This window comes from Embiotoca jacksoni, unplaced genomic scaffold (assembly GCF_022577435.1).
Source record: "Embiotoca jacksoni isolate LCO1_2020_lvr unplaced genomic scaffold, fEmbJac1.0.p SCAF_45, whole genome shotgun sequence".
Classification (NCBI taxonomy): Eukaryota; Metazoa; Chordata; class Actinopteri; family Embiotocidae; genus Embiotoca; species Embiotoca jacksoni.
Window position 1 is genome coordinate 2,008,011 of NW_027185398.1, and position 15,687 is coordinate 2,023,697.

Consider the following 15,687-nt stretch of genomic DNA (forward strand, 5'->3'; position numbering starts at 1 on the left):
ATTAAATTGTATCGTCACAAACAAAACTAAAACACGAGCGAGCGTGTGGGAGATGTCAATCAAACATCTCGCTCAGACATGTTCCAGAACCACGTCGTCGTCGCTTTGTGTTCGTCTGCCTCAGTTTGGGTTTGCATTCCAGAATTAAAGGAGCGCCCGGATCTACATCAGATACTCCGAATTATCTCGAACCCGCCATCATCAACCTGATCTGGTCTGGATGGATGCAACACACACACACACACACACACACACACACACACACACACACACACACACACACACACACACACACACACACACACACGACAAGGAAAAGCAGGGAGACACATCAAGTCTGATAAAAGCAGGAGAGGGAAAAAGAAGAAGAAGAAGACACCCTCGGGCTCACACGAATACAAATACATGCAACACGTAAACACGTGTGCATGTAAATTTAATTTGATGGGAAAGCGAAGCTCCAGCAACCGAGACGAGCCCCCAGAAAAACTCCCACAAAGGGGAAAGATTAATTACTGTAATAGGTCTTAAGAAGAGCCTTTAATGTCAGGTTTGGCTCCGGGCTGATGTTGCGCGGTCATGATTGATGAACTACATCAGCAGCTCCAGAGCTGTAAATCTGATTCTCTGTTCCAGCAAGTCAAAGTTTTGTTTTCTGCTCTGGACTTCAATGTTGTGACATTTCAGCGGCCCTGTTGGCATTTAGCAGAAGTCCTCGCAGCTACGTGGTCTCTGTGAGCTCCTGCTGAAATAGATTAAAAAAAAAAATTAAAAAAAAAAAGCTCAGGTGAGCTATGAGATTTTGCTGAGCATGCAAAAAAAAAAGAAAAAAAAAAAAAAAAGCATGTAGGAACCTGCGAGGGAAGGGTTGTCAAAACCACTTTATCTGACTGTCGTGTTTCAGTCGGACTCAAAGAGATATCTGAGGAGTCGTATATCATAAAATAAGCGATGATGGTCTTATTATTTGTTGCAACAAAAAGTATTTCGAGTGTAATATAGACCATTTAGATTTCATAGGTCAGGCTTGCACACTATCATTTCTCTGCATATGGATGTAACATTAGATAAGTGAGTCCTACAGCCGAGGAAGAGTGAAGTCACACGGTTTAAACAAGTGAAGCTGAAGTTGCCTTAAAAAAAATGCAATACCACTGAGTGCCACGAGGGGCTGACTCAAAACAAAAATATCTCTGGCTCCATAGACTCCCATTCAAAAAGCAGCTAGCGTTGGCTCTATCATATTTTCTTTCCAGGCATCTCTGTTGCATCTCGTTATGAAGTCATCTTTTAAATGACATTTTGAGGCAGACTTCTTCTGAAAGTACTTTCTGCCCGGCAGGAAGTGAGCGTGTTCTCAGCTTAATGAGACGAAGCAGAAATAAAGATCCGCCCTTCTTCCACTGACACCTCACCAGCTGAAAGCACTTCAACTTTTTACTGCACCGCCTCGAATCCCAGCCAGTGTGTGTGTGTGTGTGTGTGTGTGTGTGTGTGTGTGTGTGTGTGTGTGTGTGTGTGTGTGTGTGTGTGTGTGTGTGTGTCAGTACACTGTCTGAGCCACAGCTCTCCGGTTTACACGTCACCAAACTGTCTGCTGCTGCTTTAAGAGTCCAGACTTTCATCCTCCGTTCCAAATCGTATTCCACGTTTGTCTGACAGCTATTTAGAAATTTACAATCATTTGAAATGAAGTTAAAAGGAATATTTGGCAGGATGTTGTAACGTGACTCACCAGCAAGTTAAAATGAATGAGACTGTCCATTATACCTGTACCGATCAATTCAGTTCTTATATCCTCTCTTTGCCAATAAAGGGACCAAATCCAACCAGGAATGTGACATTAAAGGAGAAATTCAGATTTGTTTTTGAGAAGCTTTCTCTTACGTTTATATTATTCACCTTCATTTATGGACGTAGAAGAAACGCAAGAATAAAGTCCAACTTGTGAAAAACAAAAAAAGGCTTTAAGGATCATATAAATATCTTAAAGTGAACTGATTTTTGAAAGAAGAGGAACCTTTTAGTGGTTAATTTTTAGGAAACGAGAAATAGATAGTCCTTGCAGTCATTATAATGATCTCTGCAAGGCAACCAAAAAAAATCCTGTCAATGCCACTTGTGGCCAGAGGGACCGCCGGCACTTGTGGCTTCAAGAAATTGACATAGCGTCAGCAAAAATGCCAAACGAGAGGCTTCATCGTGGCCGTTGACAAAATAGTGGGTGACGTCACTCTGCAGCCGAAGGAGAAGGAGAAGAAGAAGGAGAAGAAGAAGAAGAAGAAGAAGAGGAGGCATTAAAAGGAAGCGTACTCATTATAAATCGCATGTTTTCTTTTTCTTTTTTCTGCACGACAGATTGCGACGAATACGGGTCAAAGTTCAAGGTGCATTTACATGACAAAGTAAATCCCAGTTGGGAGCTGCAGGACGTACTGATTGTAAAAAGTAAAAAAGTATATGACCCCAAATGTGACGCTCCAACAGGTATAAAGTACTGCGCTTCCTCCCACTGAGGCTGATTTTGGACGCCTCCTGTGGTGCTTTACAAACCCTTAAAGATCCCGGCGTCGGGCCGTGAGCTCATCTGCTGTCCTGTGTGTGTCGGTGTAATTACAGCCTGTAAGCCTCCATTGGGGTTTTTTCTCTGCGCGACGGCTCGGCCAGACTTATTTTTGAGGAAACGACGAGATCAAAGACTTTCCCTCGAACGCACGTCCAAACGTTCCGTTGCACTTTAAGCATCCGTGCAGACCAAAGACAAAAGAACGCCAACGCTACAGTTGGATTCAGTTCACATATGAAATATTCAATAAGTACCCTAGTTTGACTGAATTTTCTCTCTAAACTTTGACCAGACTTTTTGGAGGATATAAACGGGACATAACTGAGTGCTGCTGCAGTGGAAATAAAAAAGTCCTCATCATATATCAATAATCAACTACTGCTTAAGTGTAACATCATTTAAGATATAAACTTGGAAAACAACATCTTGAAAACAACAGATGACGGTGTATGAAGGCCACTTTAGGTAGAAAAAATGGAATTAAGAAATCAAGGGGGTAAAATTTGTGACTTCTGTCTCGGAAATCCTGTGATTTTCTTGGATTAATATCCATTCTTCTGGCTCCGTAATTATTATTATTATTATTTATTTTTTTAAACCTACATTTGCCTTTATTTGTTGTTGTGGTTTATAAAATGAGATGTATTAGTTCACAGCTGATGGCAGCCAGGCAGCACTCTTAAAGTGACACTACGCTCTCGGCTAACTCATGACCTCCACTTACGAGTCAAAAATGTTCAGCAATCACGCAGCCTGCAAAAAAAAACTTATTTGGATCTTACGATGTTTCTCCGTACTTCGTTTCAATCTAGAGGCTGCAGTCGCAATCATTCGAAGGGCCGGTGGGACTTTATAGAGGAAATAATGATTAAAAAAAAGCAGCTTTGATGTTTGTTATTGGGTTTAAATATTCCCTCCATCGCTCTCATTTTTAGACTCAAACTCAGTTTTGGAGTTTACCGTACATTGTTTACATCTGAGTGAAAACGTTAAAAGATTGAGAAGTTCATTTTTACCTGAGAAACCAACACTTTACTTAAAGTCTGTTATTGTTTAGGAAACTGTTTCAAATACAATGTTTATGTTCCAATAAATGCACTTTGCAGCTGGAATATTGATGTCTAACAGTTTATTTCACATTTAAAACTTGTATGAGCTTTTAGTCCGAGTGAACGCTTGTGTCCAAATTCCTTGAAGGTGTTTAATCTCAAGAACGTTCGGTTTCTACTGTCGGTGCCACACAGACGCATGAAAAACTACTACGTACGAAAAAAAAATTGCAACGTGCACGATTGCATAGCAAAGCAGAAAAGCAGCCATCGTTGTCCAATCAGCTTCGAGCTGTTACAAAGAAGTTTTAAGGAATTATTCTGCATCTGAATTTAGAAGTAAAAACGTCACCCTCTTAAACTGGTTGATTTTCTAGTTTTATCAGTTTTTCTGTGTCTGTAGTTTTTATTTTCTGGACTGTGTGATGTGGCACAGATCAATCATGGTGCTTTATGATGAGCAATATTCCTGCAGGTCTTTCAGACCTCGTCAGGTTCGAACCTGCAGAAGCTCGACGGATAATTTAGCAGCAAAAGAGAAACAACATAATTGCAGCTTTGCATCACAGAGAGAGACAGCTGCCACGTATACGGTGAGAGAGAGAGAGAGAGGGAGGGAGGGAGAGGAGGGGAGGAAAACAGAGGGAGAAGGGTGTGAGAAGAGGGGGAGGGGAGGGGGTAAAATAAATGACGTGGGAGGAGGGAAAAAAAGGAGAGTCTCACGTTGTCACGACATCTCCTTCCTCCTCCTTTTCTCTTCATCCTCGGCTTCCAGGCAGAATGGAAAACGCCACGTTGCATCGCAGCTTTTTTTCCCCCTCCCTCCTCCTCCTCCTCCTCTTCCTCCTCCTCCAGCTGTTCTTCACATCAGCTCAGGTCTGAACTGTGGGAACAGACACAAAAAAAAAAAAAAAAACCCATCAGAGCGAGTGAGGAGGAGCTCGACTGCTTCTGTCTTTGGACGGCAGGTGTTTTGAAAACTGAGTCATGAATCCGGCGTGAGATCAGGAGGCAAATGTTCCACACGATAAAAAGTTTGCTGCGAACTCCCGGAGGACCGAATGTTTTCACACGAGTTACAGCTTCTACAGGAAGCAAAGACTTGAAGCTTCAGAGCGGCAACGTGTTCAAGAGTAAACACACCGAAGATATATAAAACACACAAATAAGTTTCAGGGTAAACTCAAGTCTCAGTTTTCATTAATATTCTTGTAGTTACTTTCTCCTTCTGCTTGCGACGTATACTGAAGCAATGCATTGATAGGGTCGAAGAAAAACAGCGTTGCTCGGTAACGGCAACATGGATGGGCGTCTAGAAGCCACAGAGGCTAACATTTTCCTCAGACGCTGTTATCTAAAAGATAAACGGACTAAAATTACAAGATATTAACGAAACATCAAACACTTTGGAGGAAACACAAGGACTGAAAACTCTCCATAATAAGAAATTAGGAGGAAACACTGCGTTTAAAAAAGAAGAAAGACGTGAACACGAGGCCTCTCGACTCTTCTTCAGCGTCGATGACCAACGACTCATATTTATCTGAGTCAGTGGGTAACATTAGTGAACACATATTTCTTCCATGATTTCGCTCTGCTAAGGGAATCGTTCCTCCCCCATGACCTCCCCCAGCTCCATGACTGCTGTCCTGTATCTGAACCCGACCTCTGACACCCCCCCCCCCCCCAATCTTTTATTTTTTTTAGTTTAGTGAACAGAGGGACGTCTGAGCAGCACAAAGAAAGTACGCTTCTGGTAATATATATAATAATATTATTAATATAATAATATTAACAATAACAAACACATGAAAATAGCTTTTTTGTGTCATTTATTAAATAATGTTTCTGAAATAAATCATCTTTCTCAATGAGACTGATTTATTTTGCACACAGCTGCTGTAACATCTCAAACTGACACCGAAGTCACGTGTTCGGTTTTATTTTAACGTTCTTATAACACAAAGTGGGACTTTTTCAGGTAGCTTTGCCAATTTAATCCGAATTTTTTTTTTACCTTTAAATTTATTTACCTACTTTTTCTATGTTCTTTTTGAATAATAATAAAACGTTTTTTTTTTTTTTGTATGTTCCCTTTTACCCTACAACAGGATAACAAAGTTTTCCTGGGATGTAGTTGGGTTAACATTAAGCCCCGCCCACCAACCAGAGCAGGAAGAGAGAGGGAGTGGGAGTGTAATAGGAGGTTTGGTGGACTGGAGTGGAGAGGGGGGGGGGGGGGGGTGGTCTGTGTCCAGACTGGGACGTCCCACTGGAAATGTCTTGTGTGTGAACTGCTGAGGCTGTTAGATTGTCCCCGGCCTGTTCACAGCTGACTTCTCTCTCTCGGTGTACCTGCTCTGCAACGCTGAAGGTAAGAGGTCTCACTGAAAAACTCTGTTTATCAGCTGTCATGTGACACAACCGCTCGGTGATGAGGGAGGAGAGGAGTTACAGGACTTTAATACTTTACTTTTTGTTTTCCTTTTTTCTGAGGAGTGATCAAAGTTTGACAGAACTTCTTTTGTTGAAAAAGTTTAGTAAAGTCGTCTTTTGAAACACAAAATATATTCCCTTAAAATTCAGAGATAAAATAGTTTCAAATCTGCTGAATCTTTTTCTATAAATCTGACTTAAGTAAACTCTTCTTTCTTGCCACAACCTCAAATCTACCAGAAACACCAGCAGAGACACTTTTCTCACTTTTCCAGGCTGTTTTTTTTTTTAAACACTTCAAACTCTTCTCAAAAACTTCCTTTAAGAATAATTAACATCTGCTTGGTCTTAAGACCTGGTCTGGCATCACTGCTAAAACAGCTGTGGAGGGAAAAAGATCAAAAAGGTAAACAATCTGTGATCATGAGGATTCAGTATTGTGTGCCACATAGGCAACGGGAGGAGGAGGGGAGACGGTGGGTTCAGGCTCGGGGAGGTGGGGGGGGGATGCACAAACAGCCGTTTAATATTTTGTTTCGGTCTCATCCTCAGAGGTTTTTTACAGAATTCAAAGTTTTGTGAAAAACAACACATTTTCCTGTGGAGAGTTTAGTTTGGCTGCAGAACCTGATTTTGGAAAGAGACTTTTTGCACCGTTTTTCTTGGTGGAAAAAAGTTGTGTCAATAAAGTGAGTGAACAGAAAGAAAGGAAGAAAGAAGGGAGGAGGAGGAGGAGGAGGAGGAAGAGAAGGAGGAAGAGAAGGAGTGGCCGTGGATGAAATTCCAACAAAGCCTGTTAGAGAAATGGGAGGTTTGTGCACAAATCTCTCTCTCTCTCTCTCTGTCACCGTCCCTTCACCCCCCCCCCCCCCCTCTTCTCTGATTACTAGCATGTAAAGGAATGCGGGTTGCCATGGTGATCTGTTACCAGCTGTTTCTGTGAGTTAGTGCAGATGCCTTCAAGTGTCTGGACTGTCAGGGTTACTGTGGAGAAAATAAATAAAAGTGTTTTTTTTGTCAGATTAGACTGAGCTCCCCCACGTCCTGGCCGGTCTGCTGGTCTGTGCATGAAGAAATTCTTTTTCACAGTTTGGTGTGAAACAACTCGACCGGCCTGAAGGCCTGAACTCCCTCCAGCTCCAAAGCTTCAGCATGAACTGGGATCTGAAAGTCTTACAGCTCATTTGTGTGTCTGAATGGGAGCAAATATCGCTGCAGCCAGGCTCCAAAACTCTGCAAAAAAACAACAACCTGGAAATCTAAGAGCTGTTTATTTTCCTTGGCTGTAATTTTGAGACGCCTATGAGTTTTGTTTTGGGTGTTAACGTACTTTTTGCCAAAGATTAGTCAAAGTTCGACATGCTGGTTGTTGAAAACCAACATTTTCTAAACCTGTTTCTCAAAAAGAACACTCACATTCAATGACCTTTACATTCACTGAAAATGGATTCTCACGGCATTTACGTCTGCAGCAGTCTGACTTTTTAAAAAGAAAAATGTTTTCATGATCGTAAATCTTTAATTGACCTTTTCTTGTCAGAAAAACACGTCTCGGATGTCTGAAATCACGTCTCGAGGAGTTCTTTAACCACATGAACCCTCATTTTTATGTCTTTTATTTACACCCTTAAGTGTAGTTTTAAATGTTTTTATCTTTGTTCCTTTTTAAAGATTCATGAACATATAAGCATCATCTTTACATCCATTGAAATAATTCTAGCTATTTTAGTGTCTCACGCTCGTGTTTTAAGTAGTTTTGTATTTCTCAGTTTTTCTCCTAAACTGCTCAGTGCTGTGATCTTTTTCTTCTTTCGTCACACTCAACTACACGAGTCGTGGGAAACCATTTATTTTTCATAAAGGACAAACGTTATCACCTTCTGATGCTGAAAGAAGTTCTTGTTTTCCGTGTTTCGTCGTCACACCTGTCGAGGATTCATTTGGAAAAGTCTGAAACACAAAGCGCTGGCAATTAGTATGAGCGAGGTGGACACAGAGTGTCTCTGGCTGAGTAATTGTTGAGGTGGCAGGTCTGGAGGGACACTGTCTGGACTGAAGGGGGAGGAGGAGGAAGGGGGAGGGAGGGGGAAGGAGGGGGAGGGAGGGGGAGTTGGAGCTGAGGATGCTGTGAAAATACCGGGCCAGCTTGGCAATGTTAAAAAAAAAAAAATGCTAATCCCGGACAGGAAGGAGGAATTGTGCTGCTGTCTGGACTTGAGAGGACTTTAGTGTCAGTGAGGACAGGAGGACAGAGGACAGGAGGATAGAGGACAGGATACGAGGACAGAGGACAAGATAGGAGGACAGGAGAACAGGATAGGAGGACAGGAGGACAACCATTTAATAACCATTTATTATGTGGTGTTAATGTTAAGTAAGGATCAATTTATGCTTTGACAGTTATTAAGAGCTTTAATAAATGATTCTAGACACATTAGTCAAGTGTTTTATTAAATGCTTATTAAACCATATTTAATATGAATACCCTTAGTAAATGATTATTTAACCATTAGCTAGCTGTTAATTAACTGTTAGTTAATGCTTATTACAGCCTCAACTATGGTTCATTAATGTACCCTTATTTTAAAGTGTGAAAAAATGTCCTATAATATAATATATAATATAAACCCAAAGAGCAGACGACAAAAGCAATCTATGAATAAAGATTTTGATCATTGAACGAAGCGGAGGAGGTCCGATGAGAGCAGCGAAGATGAACAAATTCTGTACTGTCGACAGTAAATAACAACAAAGACAAGAGAGCAAAAGTGGAAGCAAAGTGAGGACAAACTGAGTGAAAGTGGTCATGTGACGAGGAGCTCAGGTTACAAAGATCCAGACTCTTTGTGCTTGCAGGTGACTGCTGCTCTCTGAAAACGCCTCTTTGTGTGCAGAAAACGTAAAGGGAGTTCCTCCAGAACTCAAATCTCTGGAGAGAAAATGAATTTGTCGGGTGTCCTGTTACCAGCCGAGGAGGTTGCCGCAATTGAGGCAAAGAAAATATTCTCTGCAAGTCGCCAGGATCGAAGCATTTTAACTGAGCAAACCTGAGAAATTCTCAGACAAGACAGTTCTTTGACACATCCAAGCAAACTGCTGATAATCAGACTTGTAATTTAAGTGTTGGACGGGGTCAAAGGTCATGACCATAGACTGGATGTAAAAGTGGACGTAGCCTCTGGATCTGAAAAGTTTGGCAGATGCTTTAAAGTGCCTTAAAGTGTAATACCAGCGAGTGCCACTAGAGGTCGGCTCCAAAAAGCCTCCGGCTCCATAGACTCCCATTCAACTTCTCTCATCAAATCCAAAGTGAATAAAATGTGTCCATTAGTTATCTCGGTGTTGTTAGCTAAAGTCACTCCTTCTTATTAGTTTTCTGGAGGTCCATCTGAAAATAATCCCTCATTCATTAGAAAAGAAGATTCAAGAAGACCTGTTTTTAGGGGCGTGTCTGTTTGATAGGTGGGCGGGGCATAGTAACCCCAGGTTCTAGTTTAGATCCACCTGTTGCTGTCTGCTTCCGTCTTTCTTGACTTTTCTCATCTGCACGGAGAACTTCTTCTTTTAAGGTGCAAAGTCCTCCTGAAGTTATATCTTTTATTTCTGGGATGTCTTCTGGGAATCGATGCAGAGATGTTCGAATCAAATTTTGAGTACAAACTTCCAAGATTTGAGCAAAACAAAATGCTGAAGACATAATACCACCAATTTGGATTTAAGGCCGACCATGAAGCTCCGATTTTGACAATATTTCATGAACTTCCAACCTTCATCCGTTCCGCTGAGCTCAGCGCCGACAGAGGAAATCACTGTTCATTTTAATCTTTTTTTACTTTTGATTGAATATTTGCTCGTGTGCAGTCCTCGGCACGCCGGCGTTGTTTGTCTGCACTGTTTGCTGGCACACAGAACTGCAACAGGTTGTTTATCCAGGCCTCTGAAAACACGCCACGTTATGTCACCGAGGAGAAGAAGAAAGAATTCCTCTTAAAAAATCTCTTCCCTTTAAAAAGCTCAGTGGGGGGGCGGAAAAAAACAAGAGAGAGAAAGAGAGATATTGCGGAGAAGGTGAGGGAGATATCTGCGTTAAGCTCCGGTCCAGGTTGTTTTCCTCCGTGGCCCGTTTACACTTGCTTAACCTAACAAACCTCCCAAATTAAATACGTTTGTGGGGAAAAAAAGGTCCCTTCATGAGCCTGAAGTTTCCCTTTTAGCCTCGGCCCTGTTTGATTATGAGAGCAGCTTTCCAAATAAAATAATTTGTTTTGCTGTTGCGTCAGTGGGCTCCTCCTCCTCCTCCTCCTTCCTTCCTGCCGAGCCGAGCGACTCTGACCAAACAGGAATAAGTGAAAGCGGACATGAACGACGGGAACACCGCGTCCCTTCAAATCAAATACTCTTTTCGGGGGACGAGAACAGTTTATTATTTTTCCCCTCTTTGCGATTACATTCAGTTCTACTTTTCTCTCAGCCTGACACGCCCACTTACGTGTTTTCTTTTTCACTAATTTCCCCATCATCTTTTTTTTTTCCAGCTCAGCTTTTTCAAGGTGACAGAGAAGTCTCCTTGTGCGCAGGTTATTTGGAGACGTCACCGTCTGCCAGGGTTTCTGTATTTTTCCACGTCCAAAGCCTGCTTACGACTTCTTAGCCCGAATCTTTCTGGGCCTCCACAAACACTGGGCGCTATTGTAGAAGTCCAACCTGCACTCTGCATTACGCCGACAGATATTTGAACAATGCAACGATACTGCTGTTGATTTACTCCAGAATTATTTTCTCTTTGTTAACGGTTGATGGTGCAAAACAGCGTCACACACCTGAACCTGACGGACCCAAAAAAATACCTGCACAATAATCCACTTCAGCTTGTGATCTCTGAATTATCACCAAACCGTTAAACTGCTGAACTGTTTGCAGGACTGATGAAAATACGGTCGATGTAGTTGCCGTTTTGAAGTCTTCTTCATACAAACAAGTTGAACCAAAAAAACAAACACGTCCGTCATCCATCACCAAAACCTTTTTGTCAGAAATGATCTTAGTGGTTAATCCACTAAGTGCTTGACTGCATGCAAAACGTCACCCTTTTTCTCTGCATGCGTCCAAACACATCGCCCGATTCAGACGCATCAAGCTGTGTCGAGTTTCCCTCCCGGCGATGTTTTCGGCTCGCCGCGCCCGACCTCATAACTGTTGTGCTTGTCAGAACAACGTTTCTTACAAGGTTTAATGTTCCAAGAGAAAGATCGGATCATTAAGTTTCCTTCATCTATTGTTGCTTTAAACCTGCTGCCCTCTTATCCCACGTGCAGGAATTCAAACTATGCACAGCTCTGTTTTGTCAATCAGATTAATCCGCCGCTGACCTCCTGCAACAAACTGTGTCAACTCACTTCATCGCCCTGCGTGAGTCGCTTCCTTCGCCCGAGAACACGTTTTCTTTTAATATCCAGACGAAACAACATTAAGGTATTTGATCTTTACCGCTCAGACACTTCACCTTGCCCCTATAGATCGTACGTGCTTTGATGCCGGCGAGATTTCTTCTGAAACTGCTGATTTCATGGAGGTGAACGAGGAGATAACTAACAGAGAAAGAGAGCTGAAGACCGAGCACAAGCGGCGCTTCATCACCAAACAAAGACGCCCTTATTTTAACGCTTGAACCGCACAAAGAAGAAAGAGAAGCCGGGCCGCAGATGCTTTTATATCGCGTCGCCAACAATCGACGCTCAGACGGTCAGCGACAGACAGAAGACTCGTCGGGAGTCTCTTCGCATGACAGGAAATTTGTTCCTGTTTCAAATGAAAAAGTTGGTTTTTTTCAAACAGAGAATATGTTGCCTCAGGTCGTGGAAAAAAACAAAACAAGCTGCTGTGAACGTCCACATAAAGACAGCAGCTGTTTACTCGCCTGTTTCCAGACAATATGAACTGTTACAGCTCCCTAAAATGTGATTTAGTGTTTTCACTTCCTGTGGTTTGCTCTGAATTCACGCTCCAGAAAGAGGAAATGTGTTTCAGGCAGTGAAACGATGTTCGTTCCCGGATAGTCTTTTTTCAACAAAACCTCAAAAGCGGCTGCAGACAATTTCAGCTTGACGTGCCAGTAAACAAAGAAGAGTTTGTTTTAGGAAACTGGAGAGCGTCCACTCGTCTGCAGCCAGAGTTGAGCTGCATGTCGGGGTGTCCAGATGCTTTTGTTGTCTTGAGGACAACTGAGCGGCTCTACGAGACGATTGGAGATGGTTATTAATTCTTTATATTGTATTTTAGCAAGAAGTAAAGAAACTGAAACGTGTCTGAAATAAAAATTTAAAAAACAGATTTACTCTCAGGATGCCAGAAGTATTTTCTCATAAAAACTAGAAATTGTTTGTTTCTTTTTGATGAAAAGAAATGGTAAAATAAAGAAATGTTCATTCGCGATAAGAAGTTTCTTTGCTTACCCACTTATTTTTAAGTTTTAAGAGACATTTAGCACTAATTCTTTCAGACTCTGCTCTTCTATTATTCAACATTAATACTAACATTCGTTCTGACAATAAAATGTTCGACAGCAGGTCCAGTTTAATTTTTCAAGAGTTGCTAAGTCAAAGTTTAAACTGTACTTATTAAGTAATCAGTATTTCTAATCAATTTTCAGCTAGTGTGTAAAATTCAAGCTCAAATCAGCTTCATTAAGCATCGCGGTGCTCCTCAGGGAACCTCTCCGGGTCCCCTACAGTTGCAAAGTTGCAACGATCCTCTTTATTGGATTGAAGCTAGTTAAACCTTTAACTTGCTCATGTTTTTTTGTTATTTTTTTCTTTCCATTTTACAGGTGATTTACGACCACTAAATTCAGATTATGTTTAACTTTTTGGACATTACTTATTTCAAAAAAGTCAGTTCATCTAAAGGATACCGAATAATAACATTAATACTTTTTTGAGATAATTCACTTGATTTCTGTTGCTATATTTCATCCTATATTCTCCTTCTACTTCTAGGATTTATCTTTTTTCAGTTTCTCAGTCAAACACAAAAAAATCCACAGCCTCCGTCTGGGAAAACTCCCGTCCGTCCTCTCATTTCTGCTCACTGCTGCCTTTTTGTTTATACATTAATATTCCCCTGAGACCCCAAACAAAATCTGGGAAAACATAAAAAAGAAAAAAAAAAGTCCGATTCACAAGTCTGCTGAATATTAGTGGGAATGTGATTTAAAAAAAAGACATGAAATAAAAGTTTTCTCTTTGTTCGCCTCCGCAGATTTTAAAGATGAGGGTGTGGATCGTCTTCCTCCTGTGCCTGGCTGGCCACGCCATGGCTGCTCCTGTGAGTTACACTGTGTGTGTGTGTGTGTGTGTGTGTGTGTGTGTCTGTGTGTGTCTGTGTGTGTGGTCTTTATCTTTTTAAGAGCATGTTCCTCTCTTTGTGTGACATCCTTTTCTCCTTTCCTTTGTGATCGTGAGCTCACGTGTGTGTGTTCAATAACTGTTTTCTCATCCAGCCACACTTCCTTTGTGTTTTTGTGTGTGTGTGTGTGTGTGTGTGTGTGTGTGTGTGTGTGTGTGCGCGCGTTCACACGTGAAAACTGTGAGGATGAAAGGTTTGTTTTTCTAAAGCCAATCGCTTCCCTGAGTGTTGTTCCTGTGCATGGAGAGACAAGTGTGTGCATAGTTTGTTAGTGTGTTTCTATTGTGTGAATGAGATCATTGTCTGTTTCTGACTTCCTTCCCTCAAGTGTTGAGCAGCCACAAGTGTGTTATCATGGTTTAACCTGTGTGTGTGTGTGTGTGTGTGTGTGTGTGTGTGTGTGTGTGTGTGTGTGTGTGTGTGTGTGTGTGTGTGTCCCAGACTGAGGAGGAGCCCATTGTGGAAGAAGAGTTGGTGACTGAGGAGCCAGTTGTTGAGGTCAGTCCAGATGTTCAATTTGTTGTTTTCTAGAAAAGTCCTGACAGGAGCCCGAAACTTTTTTGAAACCCAAAAAACTGAAAACCTTAAATTGCTCTCAAATAGAAGCCCCCATCCCCCCCAAAAAATAAAAAATTCCATCATTCTTAATGATCTTCATCAGAAAGTTTCTAGAATCGTGGCAGAAATCGAGATGTTAAAATTTATATTTTTTCCGAACACTTTAAGAACTTTTCATCCATGTAAAGTTATTTAAATCGTTGACCTCAGTTAACAACCAGGAAGCTGCAAATGCACAGACACTAATATGAAAATCAGATTTTCAAAATAAAATGACTGCTGAAGCTCATTAGATTCAACACAGAAGATTTTGTGGGCAGCTACTGAACAACCAGGAATAATTTACTGTTATACGACTTATTTTGTAGTTTTTGCCGTCATTTCTGTCAGTAATTATAATTATAACGTTGTGCTCACGAATTAACTGACGAGATCTGAAAATGACACTCAAGCATTTAATTAGCTGGAAACAAACTCAGATGTTTGACAAAAAAAACTTCACTGAAAAGGAGGCAAATAAAAAGATTATGAAGAAAACTGTGACGCAGAGCTGTCTGATGTATTCAGAGATTATCGTTTACTTTTTGGAGTTTTTCCACTTCGATAAAATGTTTTCGATAATCTGCTCTTGTTCCTTCTCCTTTAAACTCTGCAGAAACGCAGCACGCTGAGGTTACAGGGATTTCTTTTCAAATACTTTTGCTCTCATGCGAGTTAGATTTGGCCTCCGCGCTGTGTTTTCTGAGCCAAGCAGCTGCTGAGGATCTGATCTGGGATCAGCGCTGCAGCCAAAAGAAGAAGCTCCGTGATAGTTTGTCACGTGATTGTGCAAGAAAATCCTCAACGGCCGCAGAAACCTTTTTTTGATAAGTCGAGCGGTCTGATTTTGCTGATATTGCAAAGAGGCCCAAAGGACGTAAAGCTTCAGGTGCTTTGGGAGTTAAAGCGGCGCTTTCAAACTTTTAGGATCCTTAAAATAAAAGTCTTTGTGTAAACACGTCGGGAGTTGAGCTCTTCAAGCTAAGAGAAATGTTTTCTCATGGGGGTCCCAACTTTTTAATATAACCTTAAATGGTTAAAATGAAGGAAAACATTTTTTTTTTTTTAAAAAGAAGAAGAACAGGACGTTCTGTTCTGCAGTTTAATTTCAGTATAATCTGTTTTTGCTGGTAATCCCAGATCTGGATATTTACCAGAATCTAATCTATTCATTGACTCTAGATCCGCCCAATCAGCTGTTACCTCGGAGGATTTTAACCAAAACTTTCCAACAAAGGGTTCCAGCTGTTCCATGTTTTTGCCCTGTTAGGAAATCAAATCACCTTGCTGACAATTGTATACTTCTCTCACCGTCCTCCGTAACAATACCGCACCTCCAAAACATCCCGAACTAAAAACTCGGAGCGTTTATGTGACCGTTTTATGGTTTCCTCCTCCAGAGGTCCAGCGGGACCAGAGATCCCACAGCTGTTAATTTTAGCCGGTCAGGAAGCCATTACGGTTTTTTTTTTTCATGGCCCTCGCCACATGTGGACCCAGCTGCTTGTTATTATTGGATATTATGGTCTCGTTGCTCCCAGACTCTGTTTGGCCTTCAGGGAGGAACCTTCTTTAGCGGTCACGTTTATTTTTTATTTTTTTTTAAGGAAAACCAGGGATATTTAGGTGGTTTGG

The 15,687-nt window shown here is 41.4% G+C and overlaps 1 protein-coding gene and 1 long non-coding RNA gene across 2 annotated transcripts in view; one reads left to right on the forward strand and one right to left on the reverse strand.

The window, feature by feature from the left end:
* Window positions 1-15,687, reverse strand: part of LOC138210365 (uncharacterized) — a 25,109-nt gene continuing 9,422 nt past the window's right edge. Inside the window, exons 2-3 of the long non-coding RNA XR_011179252.1 lie at window positions 4,339-4,498; window positions 1-216 (exon numbers count right to left, since the gene is read on the reverse strand). This is a non-coding gene — a long non-coding RNA (uncharacterized lncRNA). The remainder of the gene's footprint in view (window positions 217-4,338; window positions 4,499-15,687) is intronic.
* Window positions 5,885-15,687, forward strand: part of sparc (secreted protein, acidic, cysteine-rich (osteonectin)) — a 15,934-nt gene continuing 6,131 nt past the window's right edge. Inside the window, exons 1-3 of the mRNA XM_069169461.1 lie at window positions 5,885-5,989; window positions 13,309-13,374; window positions 13,897-13,953. Coding sequence (XP_069025562.1) covers window positions 13,318-13,374; window positions 13,897-13,953 — 114 coding nt within the window. The 5' untranslated portion in view covers window positions 5,885-5,989; window positions 13,309-13,317. The remainder of the gene's footprint in view (window positions 5,990-13,308; window positions 13,375-13,896; window positions 13,954-15,687) is intronic.